Source organism: Phodopus roborovskii, unplaced genomic scaffold (assembly GCF_943737965.1).
Source record: "Phodopus roborovskii unplaced genomic scaffold, PHOROB, whole genome shotgun sequence".
NCBI classification, from domain to species: domain Eukaryota; kingdom Metazoa; phylum Chordata; class Mammalia; order Rodentia; family Cricetidae; genus Phodopus; species Phodopus roborovskii.
This window is the reverse complement of record NW_026126571.1, coordinates 181,754-203,333: the sequence shown is the minus strand read 5'-3', so window position 1 is coordinate 203,333 and position 21,580 is coordinate 181,754. Positions and strand designations below refer to the sequence as shown.

General features: G+C 45.9%; 1 protein-coding gene across 23 annotated transcripts in view; it reads right to left on the bottom strand.

Annotated features, from left to right (window-relative positions):
* Positions 1-21,580, bottom strand: part of Dysf (dysferlin) — a 183,464-nt gene that overhangs the window by 133,405 nt on the left and 28,479 nt on the right. For 13 of the 23 annotated variants that reach the window (XM_051203114.1, XM_051203126.1, XM_051203122.1 and 10 more), the window contains 3 exons: positions 6,436-6,541; positions 949-1,063; positions 226-318 (listed from right to left, as the gene is read on the bottom strand). In XM_051203114.1, the coding sequence (XP_051059071.1) occupies positions 226-318; positions 949-1,063; positions 6,436-6,541 (314 nt within the window). The remainder of the gene's footprint in view (positions 1-225; positions 319-948; positions 1,064-6,435; positions 6,542-21,580) is intronic. The other 10 variants (XM_051203124.1, XM_051203128.1, XM_051203134.1 and 7 more) reach the window with 1 other exon arrangement.

Genomic DNA, 21,580 nt, shown 5'->3' with positions numbered 1-21,580 from the left:
ATGCATGCTGAGCTACCACTCCCTAAGCCTGCCCACCCACACCCAGGATGGATGAGGTCAAAGAGGAGCAGCTGCCAGGCTGGCCCTTGAAAACAGTCAATAGTCAGTTAGTCAGCAGGAAGAATATAGGATGGCCCTGACACACCCACCCCAGCCCTGAAGACAGGCCCTTCCGGCCTCGCCAGATGAGACAGTTACAGGTGGTAGGGTCTGGCCACATCTCACCGGTGGGGGCTGGCCACTTCTTCCCAGAGTATCTTGTGTCCATGGTGCTGTCACTGAGCAGGGACCAAGTTTCAGCCCGGCTCTGTCCCCCACCTGGCATGCAGCAGGGCATAGTCCAAGTGGGGAGGGGCAGGAGGAGCTGGGATGAGAGAAGCCCACCTTCTGCAGCCCCACGCTCACCTCTGATGTCCTCACCCACCCAGTCTGGGCTGCTCAGAGGACGGGCTAGCTTTCAGGCACCACTGGCAAGTCAGGCTGCTCAGCCTACATTTTCAACTGACAAACTAGCAGAAGCTGGAGGCAGGCAAAGGACCTAGCCAACTCACTGAGTCTGCTCATTTCACATATAGGCATCCAAAACCACACAGCTACTCAGTGTCAAAGGCAAGATGGAAACTCGTGTCCCTTAACTTTGGCTCAAGGCTCTTTCCTGCGGTGGGAGTGAGTAGCTCTTTTGTTGCATTCTATCACTGTTGGGTGTGAGGCAGGAGCATTGGGCAGTGGAGAGTACAGGCCAGACCCTGCCCTTCCCAGGCATCTGGGATTTGGGGAATGGGGTCTCCATCCTAAGCCTCATTAGGGAGCTGACCTCTTCTTTTCCACCCATCCACAACTTCTGTCTTCATACTAGCCATCTCCAAATCCCAGGATTGAGGAGACCTGTTGACCATCTTTTTGGGGATCCTGCCCTATCAGGAGGTAGGGCGTGGGTGGGCTCCTCACCAGCCACGAGGTCCATGTCAGGGAGTGTTGGTGAGGGTGCCAGAGAAGCAGGTGGTGGGAACAAAGGCACAGCACCTGGGGGTGGTGTGTAGGACACCTGCAGGACCAGAGAGGCCTAGAAGAGATGGGTTAGCAACAGGTAAGTATGCGGGAGAAATGACACCCTCTCTCCAGCATCCCTTCTAGCTCTCCCACCCCTCTAACAGGGTGGGGCTGCAGGAAGCTGTAGTAAAGCCACCCAGGAACCTGAATGACATTGGACATCTCACATTACACATGAACCTGTGTAACCGCACAGAAGCTCGGCTTCCTGGTTTGTAAAAAGGGGGTTGTCTCACGAGGCAGAAATTGGATGAGGGATGCCACCTTTCCTACAGGATTCGTCTAGGTCTGGGAAGAAGTCCCCCAGCTTCCCGCTCACCATCAATCTCCACCCCACACAGACAGTTCAGCTTCCCCTCTCCAGCGGCAGCTCACCCTTGGGTGCCACTGACTGTCTAACCCTCTTTCCTCCTAGAATCCTAGAAGTCCTGTCTCTACCATACCCTCACACAAGAGTAGAGGCAATGGTCGCACCTTTCAGGTGGGCAGGTACAGCTAGCTGCCTAGGGTCTCCCTGACAACTTTCCACTCCTTGGGCTCTGACCCCAGGGAGAAGCCAGAAGAGCTCACTGACCTCCAGCCTGGGAGCTCTGGCAGTGTCTCCCCCAGGGCCAGGAGAAGCCCTTCTGGAAAAAAGCCCAAGGAAAAGCAGGGTGTGGTGGTATACCCTGCAATACCAGAATTTGGGAGATGGAGCTGAAGACCCAGGAATTCAAGGTCATCCTCAGCTGCATAAGTTCAAACCCAGCTTATATATACAAGAATTTAGCTCTCACCTTCCTACCCACCCCCATATCCAAATCAAAAGTGCTCCGTTTAAGACAGTACAAAACCTCTTATGATGGCATCATCTAGAAGACAAATCCTAAGCACACCTGGGAGGGGTTATTTCCACTCTGGGTGCATCTGACGGGACTATGTTGATTGTGTTATTTTGGGTGCAAAGATGCACACTAAATGCAAATAACACCATTCTCTGGGGTTGGGACCAAGAAAAAACAAACTAGCTGAGCACACTATTTAGCACCTCTGCTTCCTAGCTGTGGATTTGTGTGACCAGCAGCCTTGAGCTCCACTGCCTGGACTTCATGACCATGAGAGACTGCATCTTTAACGCTGGGCTAAAATAAACCCCTCTCCCATAAGTTGCTTTTATCAGAGTGTTTTATCACAGCAGGAGGGAAAGAAACTAAGACAGCCCTGGGAGAAAAATCATGGAGCAAAGTGTCCTCACACTCCTCCCATGTGGATGCAATTCCCTCTGTCTTTCAAGATTTATTCATTTTTATTTTATGTACAGGTGTTTTGCCTGTGTGTATATCTGTGCACCATGAGTGCTCAGTGCTCACTGAGGCCAGAAGAGGGAGCTGTACCCTGGGACTAGAGATAGTGGTGAGCTGCCACGTGAATGGTAATCAAACCCAGGTCCTCCAGAAGAGCAGTGTTCTTAACCACAGAGCCATCTCTCTAGCCCCTTCACCTTCATCTTTTAAACAAGTGGTTAGCTGCTCAGTGTTAGACATCATGCATTTCCCAAGATTCTACCAAAACCTTTACAAATGTTTACTAACATAATCTTCATCTGAGCAACTCCAGCAGGGAACACTGACCATAATAGTAGAGACATTCATAGTGAGGAGAGCATCCAGACTCCTAGGGCAAACCTTGCCTGAGATTGAGAAGCTTCCAGCTTCCACTGTATCCACCTCTCAAGTTTTCATCCTACAGACTGGACGCCGTGAGGGGAAAGACAGACTAACAAAAGCAGGACAGGCAACAAGTGGGACTCACAACACAGAGGCACCTGGCACCCTTTAAATCCCACATTCAAGGCTTGGGTGTTACTGGCCCTGCATGTTTGGAAGTTACCACCAGGTGTCACCACTCATGCATCGAGTACTATATTGTCAGTGGGTAACTTAAAGGGAAACCACCTAGTTGGCCCCTGTGTCCTCCTCCTATGGCTGAAAAACCCCTTCTGTGAACCAGGGCACCTGAATTTTTCACAACTGGTTATCTTTCCTCTACGTCAACATTCTCAATAAATGACAGAAACATCATAAAACAAGAAGAAGCTGCAGAGATGGCCCAGCGGCTAAAAGCCCTTGCTGCTCTTCCAGAGAGTTGGGTTTAGGTCCCAATAACATGCATGAAGCCCAGGGCTCAATCCCCAGCATCACATAAGCCAGGCATAGTGGTACATGCCAATCTAACCATGGCACTAGTGGGCTAGAGACAGGGATATCCCTGAAGCCCATTAGTAAGCCAGCCCAGCCACATCCATGATCTCCAGTTTCCCTGAGACACCCTGCCTCAAAATACCACGTAAAGGGTGAAGAAGGAAGACAATTCAACGTCACCTCCTGGCCTCCACTGGTGCACACAGACACACATGAACAAGTACATACTACACACACAACTGATGAGCCTCCAGGGGAATCTGTGAGTTAGAAAGTCTGGATTAATATTGCTTTCATCCCTTTGAAAGCTATCCTATGGTTACATGGGAGAAAGTCTTTAACTCAAAAAAAAAAAAATACATCATTACAGGCTGGCCTCAGATTCAATGCACTCCTCCTGCCTTAGGCTCCCAAGTGCTGTAATTATAAGTTTAAAGCACCATACCCAGCTTCGTTGTTTGTGGTGGTGGCAATGGTAGGTGTGTGTGTGTGTGTGTGTGTGTGTGTGTGTGTGTGTGTGTGTGCATGAGTGCATGTGCCCACGAGCAAACAAGTGTGGAGCAGGAGGGGGGCTCAAAGTCAACCTAAAGTATCACTCCTCAGGATCCATAAATCTCATTCCTTCAGACAAGGTTTCTCATTGGCCTAGGATTCACTCATTAGGCGGGTTAGCTGATCAATATGCCCCAGGGATCCAACTACCTCCATCTTCCCAGTGCTAGGATGACAAGTATATCATACCTATGTTGTTTATCATGGGTTCTAGAGTTGGAACTCATGTCCTCATACCTGCAAAGCAAGCACTTCTCTGACTGAGCCACCTCCCCAGCCCAGCTTCTACTCTTAAACCATTTCAAAATAAAAGAAAGATGTATGTGATAGTGCAAACCTTTAATCCCAGCACTCAGAAGGCAGAGATAGGAAAATCTCTTTGAGTTTTGAGTTCAAGTTCCACCTGATATACATATTAAGTTCCAGGCCATCCAAGACTACCAACAGAGACTGGTGGTGGGGGCAGGGTAGGAAAATGGGGAATTGCCTGCCATCACCTTAGAAACTGAACTCAGCAGAGATAAAATCTACACCTATCACACTGGCTCCCCCAGCCAGGTTCAGGTCTGATATAAAATGAAATATGAAGGAAGGCCTTTTTTAAAATGTTATTTATAATTTCAAGATGGTAGCAGCAGAGAATTAAATCAAGCCCAGGTTCCTTCAGAGTGATGATTGGGAGGGGCACCTGCATGGGCTAGCCCAGCCCACTTCCACATCTGTCAACAGAAAATGACAGCCCTGCCTAATGTATTTGGTTTGTCCATTCTTCCATTAATTTAATCGTTCATTAAAAAAAAAAAAACACCTTGTGCATCTGTGCTAGAGACAGGAGCAAATGGCTTCCACAAACAGCATATATCCCAACAAGAAACCCCAGCTCAGAGGTTCTTTCCACCTGCCTATGCTGCACTGGGATGTCACTGCTGTCATAGGGATGAAGTCTGTTCCTGGACTTCTCCAAGAGGTTTGGACTTCATCCCAGGAAGAAGGAGAACTCCTAACTTCTCACTGCTTCTCCCAGCCTCTCCCAGCCTCTCCACACCTCTCCCTGCCACTCATCAACTCTACCCACCTCCGTGAAGACTTATCTGGTGGCTCACCGAGCAGGGTCCAGTCTTCCTCTCCCATCCACTACCTCTTGTCTCTCGTGTATTCATCTTAGAGGTTATTGTTGGGGAAGGATTGTCAAGCCTAAGCTCCACAGGCAGCCTGGGGTCTCAGGCCAAGGGAGGGGAGCAGCAAGTTCTCAGCTAGTAAGCATGAAATATATATACAATATGGGAGCAGGAGCAAGGGTGGGGAATGCAGATGATTGACAGCCTTCCACAGCCCAGTACACAGAAACCCAGCTGAAAGGCTCCATCCAAGACAGAATGAGCATGGAGAAGCACATACAGAAACCATCAGTGTCATGGGCATTGAAGTGGAAACAAGACCCTTTGGTTGAAGGCTGTAGGGAGAGGGCAGTTCTGGCCTAAGGGGTTACAAGAAAGCACCAAACAGATCCTTGACTACAAGGGCTGCTCTTCACAGAAAATGCATTATCTCTGCTTGCTGGTGCTCCTCTGGGGTCCCAGAGAGCCAGCTGCAAAAGTCTCCTAGAATAAAGGTAGTGCTACCTGACTAGAGAGTTCAAAGGAGAGGCAAGAGATGACTTTGGAGGTGACCGAGACCATCTCAGAAAATACTACACTAAAGCAAAATAGCCATCATTGCACACTGTTCACTGCAAGATGGAATTTTAGAAGGAAGACCATTACCTGGAATAGAATGGTATTCTCCTGAAGCATACTCATCAAGGAAGCAACAGGCATCCCTGGCCTAAGATGCCTTAGGAACAAGTTCAGGAAAACAGAGGCTAGGGCCATTCAATAACCTTCCTCCCAAAAAGTCTTAAGATGAACTGTGGAGGTATTCCCATTTGCACATCTGTTCACTGGAGCCCCAGCTGCTCTCTTTTCCCAGTGACGATCCAGTGTGGTCCCCTTCAATCCAGCCCAAACTAACCCCTTCTTGACTTTCCCAACCAGTCAAAGACTCAAACACTGGGAAGAAGTATGTCCCGATCTGCAGTGCACCTGTGTGTCCTGGCATGTAGGCAGACCCAGAGTTCTAATGACCAGGAAGAATCCTGCAGGGTATATTTAGACCACTAAAAATAACAGGAGACCAGCAAGGAGGACTGGGAATGGCCTGTGTGTATAGGAGAGCATGGGAAAGCTGGGGGAGGAGCTAAAAGGACAAGAGAGGAAAAGGAAGGGGTCCCGACTGGCCCCAGGACAGGGGAGAGTTGTCTGCCTCCCTCTCCTGGTGACCTGTGACCCAGATGACTCAGACAATCCCCATCTGGAGAAGAGGACTAGCAATGAAGAAGGGCAGTCTGCCAGCCAGACTAATGAGACACTCAAGGCTGACTGGAACACAGAACAGGGAGTGACCAGATGGGCCAGACTCAGAAGTAGCCAAGCTGGAGTGTGGCAGGCTTCACTGAGCTCTGCAGGTCCCAACCACGAGTCCTTACTGCATACTAAGCTATAGCCAAGGAGAGCCAGGCTTAGCTCCTAGGAGCTGGCCCCTGTTATAGGCACAGGAAGAGCCCATCAGGCTTAAAACAGAAGCTGGTTATAGGCAGAGAAGTGTAGTCGCTTACACCGGTGGGTTGCTGCTTGGTGTCCAGCAGAGGTGCATTGAAGCTGGCAGACAGGCTGGGAGTGGCAAGAACTTCCTGGAGTGGAATCTTGGCTTCCCCCAGGAACCTGAGAAGACAAAGACGGCCAATGGTGAAAACTAGCCTAATGTGTCTGGCTCTTCTCTCACATCCCCCCACCACCCAGTAACAGCCCATCTACCTGAGGGCACCAGTTCCCTGGGACTCTTAAGGCTTCCCCTGTACCTATGGTACCCATATAAGATGGTTCCCCTGGTACCATCTTAGGGAGACCAGACTTCTGAAGAAAGCACTTAAGTAGAAAAGAGAGATCAGAAAGACCTGCCTTTCCCCAAGCTCAACCTTATCCTCCTTCTGTACAGCCTCATCCCACCATGCTTCTGCTATGTGAAGAGGCATCTTCCCATCAGACAGACTTACTTACTTACAGACAGGATCTCATGTAGCCCAGGCTGACCTCAAACTCAATGTGTAGCTGAGGATGACCTTTAACTTCTGACTCTCCCTTTTTATCTCCCAAGTGCTGGGATTGCAGGTGTTTCCCCCACCACACCCTGTTTATATAGTGCTAGAGATCAAGCCCATGGCTTCATGCATGGTAGGCAAGCACTCTCTCAGCTGAGTCCTGCCCCCAATCCTGCCATGAGACTTTAACCAGACCAGCATCACTAGAAAACAGAAGGTTACCCCATCTTCACACCTTTGCTGCCCCCACACCACGGTCAGCTGCAACCCACATTGCATAAACTGTCTACACAAGTACCCAGGAAGCACAGCACCAATTATGAATCAGATGCAAGGACCCTTCCTGTCCTCAGACCCAGGGAGAAAGCAACTCTGGGTCTAGGAGACAGGCCCCTTCACCAGACACCCAGCACATACTCCTGAGACCACACTTCTCACTGACGGAAGAGACCACTATGGGGACAAGCTCTTGGAAAGAGTGGACCACCGGCAGGATGGCTCAAGGACAGCCTTTCAAGGAGTGCAAAGGAGTAAGTACTGTCCCTTGGGTTGTAAACTATGCACCATCCACTCTGTGCCTCTGCAGTAACAGCAAGTGACTTGTGTTACCTAAAGCATGTCACTGGAGTTTGCTTCAGCCTCTGCTTGCTCCCTAGGAATCAGCTGTCAGGGCACAAATCCTCATCAGTCATAGAGGACGGCTATGGGGACACACTCACCATTGCTTTTTCTTTTTTTTTCTTATTTCTCCAAATGAATAAAGCTAGTCCAATAGCTAAGACACTCCTTTCCCAGTCTCTATAACAATGGTCTGCATATGGGCTTAATGGACCCATGGAGTGAAACTTGCAATCTTGACTTTATCAGTTGAGTTCTGAAACTCTATGCTAGTGAGACACCACCTCATCTCCACTTGGATGGTGTTAAAAAGTATAGGGACTTCTGAAGTCAGGCTGAATGCATTTGCATTATGAGAAGCATGGGAGCTTATAGGGACGAGAGTTAGTTTCTGGCTTAAAAGGGATTTGTGGAGGTGTCAAGTTGACAGGGATGGCTTGCAATGGCTAATGTTGACTTTCAACTTGACAGCATCTAGAATCACTCAGGAGAAAAACATCTGGGCACATCTGTGAGGGAGTTTCTAGACTGGGTTAATTGAGATGGGAAGACCCACTTGAAATGTTCCATTCATGGGTTGGGGTCCTGATGTATAAAAAGGCAAAGGTGAGCTGAGCATCAACATGCATCTCTCTTGGTTTCCTAACTATGGATGCACTGTGACCCATTTCCTCAAGCTCCTGCACCATGACTTCTTGCCAAGATGGACTGCACCCTCAAAACATGAGCCAAAATAAACCCTTCCATTCTTAAGTTATTTTTGTCACACATTTTGTCATAGCAACAATAAAAGTAACTAATATGAATGGCAATTATAAAGAAGGAAGGAGAGAGGGAAGGAAGAAGGAGAGGGATGTGGAGAAATTGGAATCCTGCTGAGCATACTTCTGGTCAGAATTGGGGGTGCTATGGGAACACAGACATACAATCCAATCTCAAACCCTACTTCTGACTCCAGACATCTGCACAGCATGTTCAAGCAGCAACTCCTCAAGCATTAGAAGATGAGAGGGGCCCAGACGTAGCTCAGTTGGTAGTGTGCTTGCCTAGCATGGACAAAGCCCTGAGTTCCATCCCCAGTACCTCTTAAAACAGGCATGGTTGTTTGTGCCTATAATCCCAGCAAACAGGTGTAGAGACAGGAGGATCTAGTGTTCAAACTTGCCCTCAGTTACATAATGAGTTTGAAGCCAGCTCAGGACATTGCCTTTAAAGACAGTGGGGTGGGGGAGGACCTGGAGAGATGGCTCAGGGCTTAAGAGCTCTTGTTGCTCTTCCAGATAACCTGAGTTCGATTCCAAGCACCTACATAGAGATTTACTACTGCCTGTTACTGCAGCTACAGAGGATCCAATGCCCTCTTCTGTCCTCAAGGGCTCATACATGCAAGTAGTACAAAAACATTCATACAAGCAAAATACATATACACATAAAACACAATTAAATTTTAAAATAAATAAATAAATAAAAATAAGAGGAACAACCAAGTCAGGTAGGTAGATGAGCAAAGAAAACTATGCAGACAGGTGGTATATTATTCAGTACCAAAGAATTCCTGATACTTCTCTTAGGCCTAGCCTTGGAACAGCTGGGGCTGTAGCTCCCTAGTAGAGTAGTTGCCTTACATGCATGAGGCTACTGTCCAAAATTAATACCAAAAAGAATTAGTGTTAAAGACACAGAAGGACAAATGCCATTTGATCCCAGTACACAGAAAATAGAACAGTGGTTGCCAGGAGCTGGGAGTGGGGAAAGGAAGAGATTGGGGGATGGATTCAAGCTTTCTGCTTGAAAGACAGAAAGGATCTACAGATGGATGGGTATAATAGTTGCACTGAACTGTGCATTTAAACTGTGCTAAAAATGCAATGGCATCATGGTGCATTCTTTTAGACCCAGAACTAGGAAGACAGAGGCAGGCAGATCTCTGTGAGTTTGAAGCCAGCCTGGGTTACACAATGAGAACTTGTCAAAAAATAAATTAGGTAGGTAGGTAGGTAGATAGATAGATAGATAGATAGATAGATAGATAGATAGATTATTCTAAATGACAGATGTTTTGTATATGTATTTTAACACACATAAAAAATAAATAGGGGATGAGCAATGGATAGCTCAACCAAGAGAGTGCCTTGTAAGAATAAGGACCATGTTTGATCCTCAGAACTCATATAAAAAATGCCAAGTGTAGCTCTTAGGCTTATAATCTCAGTGTTAGAAAGTGGGGACCAGAAAGACACCTGGGGCTCACTAGCCAGCCAGGCTAGCTTAACAGGTTAGCTCCAGGCCAGTGAGAGACCATGTCTCAAAGGAGATGGATAGTGTTTCTCCTGAGAATGACTCTCCCAGACTCCACACATGTACACATGTGCGTGCTCATCCTCCCCACATAAACATTAAAATTATCTAATTAATTATAAATAAATAACTTGTAAACTTATATAAATAATTATTAAACTCCCTAGCAACAAAAGACATGTATTTGCACCCTCTTAGGGCAGTCATGCTCTCAGTCACCTTACGGTTTCTCTTGCTAGTAAGAGAATAAACGTGTGTGTGTGTGTGTGTGTGTGTGTGTGTGTGTGTGTGTGTTCATATGAGTGCGTACATGCATGCGTGCGTGTGTGAGTGCATGTGTGCATGTGTGTTGCATTCAGAAGACAGCCATGTTGTTCATCCGCACCTCCCACCTATCTGAGGGAGCGTCTCTTTTTACTGTTTCTCTGCTCCATACTCTAGGTCAACTTCCCTTCATGATCCTGGGAATTCTCCTGCCTGCCTCTCCCTCCCATCTCCCTGTAAGAGCATGGGAAATCACAGATGCTCAAAATAACCATCCAGCTTTTACAAGGGTTCTGAGGATTAGAACCCAGGACCTCACATTTTTAACATCAAGTGCTTTTACCCCTGAGTCATCTCTCCCCAGCCCTTCTCTTACATTTCTTTATTTATTTTGGTTTTTTGAGACAGCCTCACTATGTATTTCTGGCTGTCATAGAATTCACTATATAGACCAGGCTGGCCACTCACAGAAATCTGCCTGCCCCTCCCTGCCAAGTGCCTGCCATGCCACACCTGGCTTGACATTAAGTTCTTTAAATAAAGTGAAAGAGAGGCATTCAGGGTTCAAAATTCCACAAAGGTCAAGCTTTGTAGAATGTGGGTTTCTCTGTCCCCTGGTGCCTGCAAGAAGTTTTGCAACAGTTTCCTAAGCATGGGCTCTTGGGAGGTATACCCTAAGGATTATCATGGGAGTAGGGCTTGTCCCCAGTATGTTGACCAAAGTATCCTCAGAATCCAGAAGTCCCTGTGACAGAGTCACTCTGTCCTTTATGGGAATCCTGGGCAACAGACCAGGTGACTTGATCAAGTAGGTTGACAAGCAAACAGCCCAAGGACCCTCCAGATGTGGACAGTGTCTATAGTTGAGACATCTGGCCTTGGCAACAGGAAATCCAGGTCCAACAGAAGAACAGAAACACAGGCAGTGGTCTAGTGAACCGGGCAGCTCAGTGCGGCTGAAGCTGATCATTGGAGGCCTGGCCAGATGCCCAGAATAAAGGTGGACCACCTGAGCCTGGCTTGCTGGCAAAGCCCTCCCAGACAGACAGGGAGAATTCGCGGAAGTGGCTGGGGAACAATGGCAGGAAATGCAGAAGGAAGTGCTGGCTCCACCTCTGCCAGCCCTAGCCCTTCCAGCTGCGCCCCCAGAGCTGGCTAAGAATGACTCTTATTTCCTCCCTGATGCCTCTTTTGGGGCCATCTACTATGCTCTTGATGCCTCCATAGGCTCTAAGGCCAGTCCCTCAAGGTATCAGGCAGTCCTACACTCTAGGAAGAAGGGCTGGAGGCTGCCTGTCTGAAGATCCAAGGGGCAAACTGTGGGGACAAGTTTGAAAGAGTCGGGGAGGCAGAGCCTCCTATCTAGGTGAGTCTATGAGTCATAGCTCAGGGAGGAGGGGCAGATTTCAGAAACTTATTGGGATACATTAAAGGGGTCTGAAGCTCCATCACAGGCTATGATGAAAAGCCACAGATCCATCTATGCAGTTCCGAAAAAACAAAAGGGTATTGAAGCTCCTCACCAAATTCCCTTCCCTTGTGACTTTACTCAAAGGGCCTCAGCTTTGGGGCACAAACTCAGGTCTGTCCCATCTGAAGATAAACACTGAAGTATATAGGCTCTAGGCCTAGGTGTCTCCTGAACAAGGCTCAGTTGGCACCATATATGATCTGTTAGATGGCCTGTGGCATCAACAAGAGTTCAGTGAAGCAAGAACCCCCACATAGGCCTGGGCCTGTGGAAGCCAGCTGAGTGTATGCAAAGTCTGATAGGTCAGAAGCAGCCCTGTGGGCCTGGCCCCACCTAAACACCACAGGCCTCCCAGCCTCCTCCGCTGGTCATTTCTCTTAGCTCTGTTGTTTCAGAACCACTGGAATGTAGGAGCAGAAGAATGGGGTTAAAAGAGACACTGCCATCCCAAAGAAAGAAAAGGCAGGAACAGGCATAATAAAGGGAGAAAGAGCTGATTTGCTCTTTTATCCATGGATGTCGATGCCCTGTCAGAGAAGTGCCAAGCACCAAGCAGGAGCTTCCAAACCTGAGGCTTGAGCAGTATGTGTGAAGGCAGGGACAGGGGTAGTGGAGGTGGGGGTGGGGTGTTATCCAAGTTTATGCAAATGAAATATGAAAAAAATGGAAACAATTTTGTTTAAAAACCTTGAGTCTTACTACATCATTGTTTGTAAGAACAAAGCACAAAAGCAACTCAGCCACCATCCACTCAGCACTGTGTACACACAGTACAGCACATCCATGCTACAAAACTCTGCTGTAAAATAACACATTTCCACAGGAAAGTCTCAAGAACCCACAGTCAAGTGCAAAAACAAAGTTCATTTAAAAAAAAAAAAAAGTTAGAACATTCTGAATAGGAAAAGAGGAAAAACAGTCTCTATCTTGAGCAATAAAAGCTCTGGAATCATCTATGCCAAAGGAAGACCAGAGGGAATGAAAATCAGGACAGCCTCTACAGAGAACTGTATGGAGAGTCCTCAAGAAACTAAAACTGGATCAGCCGTAAGACCCAGTTATCACAGTACTGACGTGTGAACGATATGCTTGCAGCTAAGCATAGGATCCACCATCCACAGGCAAATGGATAATTAAGTGTGATATGCACATATATACATACATGCTGGACTATCAGGTTATATTAGTGAAGTGCTACTCAGCCATGGCAATGGATATCCTATCGTGTCAGCAAAACAGATGCACTTAGGGAGGGTACGCTGCACGAGATAACTGCAGAAACTTTTTTCATGTTCTCACTCGTGTGTGGGTGCTCAAAGAATTGATTGTGGGAGGCTATAGAGATGATTCATTAGTTAAGAACACTTGCTGCTTTTGTAGAGAACCTGGGTTCAGTTCCCAGTACCCACGTGGTAGTTAACAACTGTCCACAAGGTCACTTCCAGTGGCTGTGGTGCCCTCTTCTAGTCCTAGGCTTTGTAGAGCACATACACATATTCAGGCAAAATACTCATATTTGTAAAAACCATTTTTAAGATGATTATGGGGCTGATAGTAGGCTCAGAGGGCAAAGAGCTTGCCTAACATGCTAGAAACTTTGGGTTTGGTCTCCAGCACCATATGGTGGTACAGACCTGTAATCCCATCACTTGGGAGATAAAGACAGGGGGATTAGGAGTTAAAGATATCCTTGACTACACAGTGATTTTGAGTCCAGTATGGGCTACATGAGACCTTATTACAAAAACTGATTGGAATGTGTAAGTGATTACTCATAGTGTGATAAGAAAGGAGGCAGAATAGCAGGTATTTAAACACAAATGGATGTGGTATGTTCTAATGTTCATAGCACAGTGAGAGCTGTAGAGTAACTAGAATAGAGGGGTTTAGAAGCCCCAAGTACAAAGGCGGCACTGTTCATCGCCCCCATGTGGTCAGAATGTACTGTATACAAGGATCAAAATAATCATGCTGGATCCCACAAACATGTAACTATAATATGTCAATAATGGAAAATGGTACCGCCCAGTATTTTGATGAAATTCAACTCAAAACAAACAAACTACAAAACATCTAGTTCTAAGCTGTATGCATCATGCTTTTGTTTTCTGATGATTTTTATTTTGCTTTGTTTATTTGAGATAAGGTCTTCTTAGGCAGCTCAGTAAGACTTTGAAATCATTATCCCTCCCCCCACTCCAGCCTCCTCAGGGCTTGTATTGCAGACACAAACCATGCATGTCCAGTGTTTTCCCATGTTCCTGATGCCCTAACATCCTGAGCTTTGTTGACATGAAGACCCTGACCCTCCCAGGGTAGCCAGTCCCTACAGATAGGAATGGCAGCTCCCCCCTAGCAGGTAGGGCATGCTGTGGAGCATAGTCAGCTGGGTAAATTCTCCACTGACCCAAACCTGATTGCCCTTTTTCTGTCCTCTACACATTCTCATTCCGCAAATGGCTTTGAGGCTCCTCTTAGATCTGACCTCTGAAGGAAGAATAAAAAGGATGAACATCAAATGTTCACATAGGATGGGTTGGGAAGATGGCTCAGTTGGTACAGTGATTGCTGCCCAAGCATGAGAACCTGAGTTTGATCGTCAGCATCCACATAAGAAACCAAGCATGATGATGTTCCCCAGTCTGGAGAGGTGGAGCTTGATGCCAGACAGTGTAGCCAACATGAGTAGGCCCAGGTCAGTGAAAGACCCTGTCTCCAAGAACAAGGCAAAAAATTCCTGAGGAATGATACCCAAAATTAACCTCAGGCTTACACATACACTCATAACACAGGGAGACTGTGGCCCAGCTGTGGGAGACTTCAAGAGAACAGCTCAGCCACGGAATGGCTTCTTCCTCCCTCCAGAAGGTTCTCCATGGTAGGGATAAGACAACAAATCAACAGACCAGAGCCCAGGTGAGCTCAGGAAAGTCTTGGAGAGACAAAGCCCAGCATGCTCACAGGAGCAGTGTGTGATGCTCCCTCAGGCCAGATGGACAGAAATGGGAGGAGTGCTGGGATCAGTTTGCAGACTCCTGGGAAGGCAGATGGGAAGAACCACCACAGGGGAGTGCTGGGATCAGTTTGCAGACTCCTGGGAAGGCAGATGGGAAGAACCACCACAGGTGCTCATGAGGGGACGGTGATGAACAGCGCAATTCCAGAGTCCCAGATCATGGCTTTAAAAGAGTTCACAGCAATACACAGTGGGAAATCAGCACCAGGATAGGCCATGGAGACCCACATACCTGTGTCCCCGGATCCCAAGACAAACACACCACCTAAGCAGCATATGATGACCTAATCCTTAGGAAACATTGGATGATTTCCAAAGGAGGAAAAATAAAGAGCAGGTTTAATTACACACACACACACACACACACACACACACACACACACACACACACACCAAGGCTCACAACCATCATTAATGCCAGTCCCAGGGGGATCCGATGCCCTCTTCTGACTTCTGTGAGCACCAGACTCATGTATGGTACAGAAACACACAGGTAGACAAACATCCATACGCATAAAACATATAAAATTTTAATTAAAATGTTTTTAAATAAAAATGTATTGTCATAAAGATAAAGATAATGGGATAAAGAAGGCTAAGATAGCAGATCTTGGTGGTCCACACCCAGAATCCCAGCACTTGGGTGGTGGAGGCAGGAGGATTGGAGCCTCACAGTTATCCCCGGCTACATTGCAAGTTGGAGTCCATCCTAGGCTAAATGAGACTCCTTAAAAATTCAAACAAAACTAGAAAGCTAAAGAAACATGACTCAAAATTCAATGTGGGACTCTAGACTGGTTCTGGAGGAAGGGTAGGCACTGGTTTGAGAAGTGTTTCTTAATAAGTTAAATAGGATGATATAAACCACAGATTCCATTATCAAGTTCATCCATGTAATATCTACTGATGTTAATATGGTGTCACAGCTATGAAAAGAAATAGCCTTAGTTTTAAGAAATCTGCCCTGGAGCAAGTAGGGCCAGATGACTGTGATAAATATGACTTACCTTCAAATGAGAGGAAGAACAAGGAGGGAGGAAGGGAGAATGAGCAGAATTAGAATCAGCAAGAGGCACACACAACATCGTGTTTCTGAGTAAAGAACATGTGTCATCTCTGCACTAATTCCTGTTATTTTCTTAACATCATATATATAACTGTATTTTTAATATTCAAGAAGGGTCACTATGGGCCAGTTTCTCATCTTTGAAACTATGATGATGATGTCACTGTAGTGTGTGTGTGTGTGTGTGTGTGTGAGAGAGAGACCTTTCAGTTTCCAGCAACTTGGTTGCATCCTCTCATTGTGAGTCAGACCCCGTCCATCCTGGGGTGCACACATGCAAACACACATACTCACTCCAGGGAAGTAATACCCAGGATCTGACCCTCCTGGGCCCTCAGCTCTGCATGCCTGGCAGGGAAAGACAGGAAGTGAGAGATGACAGGACCTTCCCCAGCCCCTGAATCCTTCTGGCCTCAGGCAGCCTTCCTTCCTGGACCTGACTCCCTAGAGGTAGTCCAGGGGTAACTCTAAATAGTTTTGCCCTTCAGTCCAGAAAAAGACAAAAGAAAGATTATCTTGCAATCCAGGGATGTCCTGAACAGAATCCAGAGCAAAATATAGTTTTTAAAATCCTTGAAAATGAGGGTGTGCCCAGAGCTTTTGAGCATGCAGGGAACAATGGGATGGTGAATTTTCAGTATTTGAACCCCAAAAGTTCTCCTACAAGTCTAGAAAACAGCTCGTAAAATAGAGGCTGACCTTACTATGCCTGCTGTTCCCAACTCTACAACAGCACACGAAACTCTGCCTTCTAAAACACCCTCATGAATGCCCGCTTGAGAGAGGATGCCCTGGGACAAGCCACTGAGAGCAGAGAGAAAAGGTTCTCCATGCTCAGAATGAACCAATGGTTTGGATTGATAATGAGACCCTAAATGTACGGAGTTAAGATATAGTCAGAAGAGAGAAGGCCAAAGATACTAAAACCTATGAGACAATCACTCCATGATCTCAGCACTTCTGAGGGAGAGGATGACAGAGTTCAAGGCCATTCTGGGCTACATATATAGTAAGATGTTTTCTAAATAAATAAATAAAATATCAAGATATGGTGGTCTATAATTCCAGTACTCAGGTGAGGCAAGAGAATCATGAATTTGAGACGAGCCTGGACTACATAGCTACACTCTGACTCGAAAACAAACAAACAAACAAACAGGATAAATTCACAGTAGAATAAACATGAAGGGGCATTAAGCCTATGAAAGATGCTTAGCTGTAAGTCAAAGAAACACAAGCTACAAAATATCTCCCCTTGACCATCACACTAAAAGTAAAAAGATTGGCACATACCTTTTCTACACTGTTGGTGAACAAAAGTTTGGTGATTTTTGAAAAGCAAATTGGAAGCATATGTTGGGGGTGAGGGGGAATGCTTGTCTACAGGTACAGGCACATCTTTATGACCATGCATTTGGAGGACAGAGGAAAACTTCAGGTATCTTTCATTTCTTAGGAGATTTCCCCTTGTTTTCACCTTAAATTTTCCTGAGTAGACTAGGTTGGGTAGCCACCGGGGCCCAGATATCCATCCACCTACATTCACCTTCCCAAGGCTATGATTACAGGTGTATGCTACTGTATCTGACTTTTTATCTGGGTTCAAGGTGTCCTACTCAGGTCCTCCTGCTGGTACAGCAAACAGTTCCCAGCCCCTACAAATGTCTCATATACTTATTCTCTTTAACCTAATAACCTCACTTTTAGGGGCCAATGCTTAAAATAAAAAAATTTTTAAAAAACTTGAAATACAAAAACATTGAGATAAAATTGTTCACTGGGTAATCACTTGAAACAAGAAATTGGGAAGAAATGGAACTCTAGCCAGTACGGGCATGGTAAGACAAATATAGCAGTGCATTTCTGAATCAAGGGTGTGTGAACAGGTTATCTCTATCACTGTTGTGGTAAGATGATACAAATAGGGGGGTATCCAAGTCAGAATAACACATGACCACTGAAAAATGAATGTGACATACTGATGGAAAGTGCTGAAAAGTAAAGTGCAGGCCAAGCACACAGCAGGATGTCAGTTTTATAAACAGGAGACTGTGTGTGTGTGTGTGTGTGTGTGTGTGTGTGTGTGTGTGTGTGTGTGTGTGTGTGTGAAGTGAAGCTTCATAGGCTCAGGGAGAGTGGAGCAATATCTAAACCAAGTTGCTAACAACTGATGCCACAGGACATGGGAGGGAGGGAAGAAACAATCATAAAAGAAGTACTGCCACTTTCCTCTTGCCTCTTTAATAACAGGGCTTGTACACACACACACACACACACACACACACACATACAAACATGCACATGTATACATATACACATTTTTGTGTTTTTTTAATTTATGGTACATGTGTGTTACATGTGTGTAAGTACACAGACCAGAGGTCAATCTTGTATGCTATTCCTCAGGACACCTTGTATTTTAAGACAAGATTTCTCATTTGGACCTGGGTCTTACTAATTAGGTTTGACCATAGAGCCTACTTTCTCTTGTCCACCAGTACTGGAATTACAGGCATACACCAACACCCAGCTTTTGCATGAGTTCTGGGGATTGAACTCCGGTCTTTGTGCAGCACATACTAAGTCTGCATTTAAGTCTTGCACATCTATTTGTCTCTTATTTTACATTTTTAGATTTATTTATTTTATGTGTATGACTGTTTTGTCCACATGTCACTGTATGTGAAGAGGGCACCAGATCTCCCAGAAGTACAGTGACAGATGGTTGTGAGCTACCAGTAGGTGCTAAGAACTGAACCCAAGTTGGCTACAAGAGCAGCGAGTGCTCTTAATGACTAAGCCATCTCTTCAGCCGTATCTCTGATTCTTATTACTTTTGGTGAACATCGAGTGTTAAAAGATGTCACTCTCTCACATTTTGAGTTACTTCCCATGGAATTATTTAATCAGGTCTAATTTTCCTAACTGTGAGTTGACAGCTACCAGCAGGATTCTTCAGTCTAATTTCCATTTCTTTAACACCTTTATTATGTTCTATTTCAGCCCTTTGCTTTATTTTCTTAAATAATTGTGTTTTTTTAATTTAGCTTTATTATTTTTTAGTGACCGTTCCACCAATAATTGCATGCATAAACAGCACAAGAGTGAGTATTCATATTTATTTTTAGTTAATCAGAAGCCAGAGCAGGGACTGGAGATATATAGCTCAGTTAAAGGAGTTACCTGCCTAACAGGCTTGGAGCCCTGGGTTCAATCCCAGCATAAGATGAGAGAGGTAACGCCTGTAACCAGCACTTGGGAGGGAGATTAAAAGTTAAACCTAAGCATAAATATGTAAATAAATAAATAAACAAACAGATGAGTTCCTTTCTGGAATGTTCTCAGAGCTCTGATGCTGTGGGCCTTCCATCCTGGGTGCCCACTGGCCTCTTCAGAGCAACTTCCAGGAGTAAAGGTGCTGTAACCACTATGTTTCTTCCCTCCCTCTCTCCCTCCTCCCTTCCTCCCTCCCTCCCTCCCTCCCTCCCCCCTTCCTCCCTCCTTCCTCCCTCCCTCCCTTCCTCCCTTCCTCCCTCCCTCCCTTTCTCCCTTCTTCCCTTCCTTCCTCCCTTCCTCCCTCCCTTCCTCCCTTCCTCCCTCCCTTCCTCCCTTCCTCCCTTCCTTCCTCCCTTCCTTCCTTTTTTTTTGACATTTTTATAATTGAAAACATTGTTTTCATGTAATACATTTTGATCATTTTCCCTTCCTCAGTCCCTCTCAGAGTCTATCTCCCTACCCACCCAACTTAGTGTTCTTTTTCTATCTCTCCCTTTAAAAAAAAGAAAGACAAAACAGTAATAATAAAATAAACCACAGAACATAAAAATGAAATCAAAACAAACAAGCAAAATACTGAAAAGACAAAAAAAAATTATCCAAGCAAAGTAAAATGAGGCAAAAGGGCTGCAGAAATACTATAGAATTCCTTTTGTGATGGCCAACTACTCTTGGGCATGTGGCCTGTGCAGAGGTGTGGTTAATATACCCCATGACACCCTGATATTCCCTTTGCCAACATGTCAACTGTAGATCACCTGTTGATCCTGTTGGTTAAGAGTTGGAGCCCATAGTTTCCTTCTTAATCCTCATGGTGCAGGGCTGAGACAGGGCTCAGACATTTAAGAAACAGCCAGGGCTGGAACTTTCTAAAAATCTAGCACTGTCTGTCTGTTTGATACAAGAAGCCACCAACCACAGGGAACTGCTTACATTCAAAACACTAAGCTATTTGGGAAACAGGTAGCAAGACCAAGAGCTCCAGGCCTCCCTGGGCTATATAGCAAGATGGGGAGAAGAGGAACAAAACAAGAGACTTGTAGGCAACCAGATTAAGATAAATGTTTGGAAAAATTAAAAACACACACACACATTCAAGTGTTTGTAAGACAGAAAGTTCTGGTAAATGATGATGCCTAGTGAACTGGACATGAAGGTCTGAGGAAGTGTTTCCCAGCATGCAATGACCTGTTCACATGAGAACTGGTGAGCCAGAAGACACCAACATGGACCAGGGGGATGGTGTGCTCATCCTCCCTCTGCAAACTATGTCCACAATCTCTGCTCTCCTGCCATCTCTGGGGTCTCAGACTCCTCCCACAGCTCCTAGGCAAGTGCTGAATATGATAATGAAGACATGAAAATGAAACCTGCACTTCCTCAGGCTGTCCACCTTTGCCTCACTAAACTCTCAACTCTTACGTCATAAGAGGAACCAAACTATTCAGAGTGTCCAGAGGCCAGCTGCCAAGGGCCTTGGGAGTCTCTGAAATGTGAGATTCCAGAGCCAAGAAATGAACACAAACACCTGCCCTCCGGCCACACACAGCTCCAGCATAGTTTTTTTTGGGGGGAATGTCACCAGTAAGGATAATGACAGCAGCATCTGATAGAGAAAGATCTCATGTCATAGGCTTACACAGTGTCAGGAACCTAGCTAAGCTCTGTCTAGGGCCAGTTGGAAGGTTCTCCATTGCTACTGTTTGCCAGGGACTGGCCCCACCGCCCCCTTCCCAACGAGGCTGCATCTGTCACAACCCTGAATTCACACATGAACTCACTGCCCTCTGCTCCCACACACTGGAACTATTTTCCCCTCCAAATCCCGGCCCCAGATAACTATGGGCCCTTCTCCAGAAAGCCTTCCCAGACTGCCCAGTGTCCAGAATTGCTCCCTGGCTAGACTACAGATCTACCTTCAAGCTCATCGGTACCTCATGGAGGATGATGGAGGTACCTGCCTTCCACAAAGCATCTAGCTGAGAAGGTAGGGAAGGCCACACACATCTTTAATTTTATTTATTAATTATTTTTATCACTATCATTATTATTATTATTAATTACTCTGTGTATTTGTATGTGTATGAAGGTAAGATGTCAGGTGTACCATGATCAAGGCACGACGTCATGAAGTCTTTTTCCTCCTGTGTGTGAGCTCCAGGTGATTAGGCTTGAGTGTCAGGACCCTTACCCAGTGAGGCATGTCAAGAGCTGGAGGCCACAGCTTTCTAAACCTTAGGTAGCAGCTCATAACTTAATGTGAACATTGCAAAACACTTAGCAATGGTAATATTTTCTAAACTCAGCCAGGTGTGGTGGGGCATGCTTTTCATTCTGGCATTCTGGAGCAGCGGTAGGCAGATCCATGTGAGTTCAAGGTTAACCTGCAGGGCTATGTAAAGAGATTCTGTCTTAAGAAAGAAAAAGAGAAAGGGACACACACACAGAGAGAGAGAGAGAGAGAGAGAGAGAGAGAGAGAGAGAGAGAGAGAGAGAGAGAGAGAGAGGAGAAGAAAAAGAAAGAAAAGAGAAAAAGAAAAGACAGAAAGAGATTTCTAAACCCACCAAAAACACAATTTGAAGAAAAAAAAAAAAAACAGATGATGGCAGTGCTCACCCATGTCCCTTCAGGAGACTGGCTCCACTACAGCCT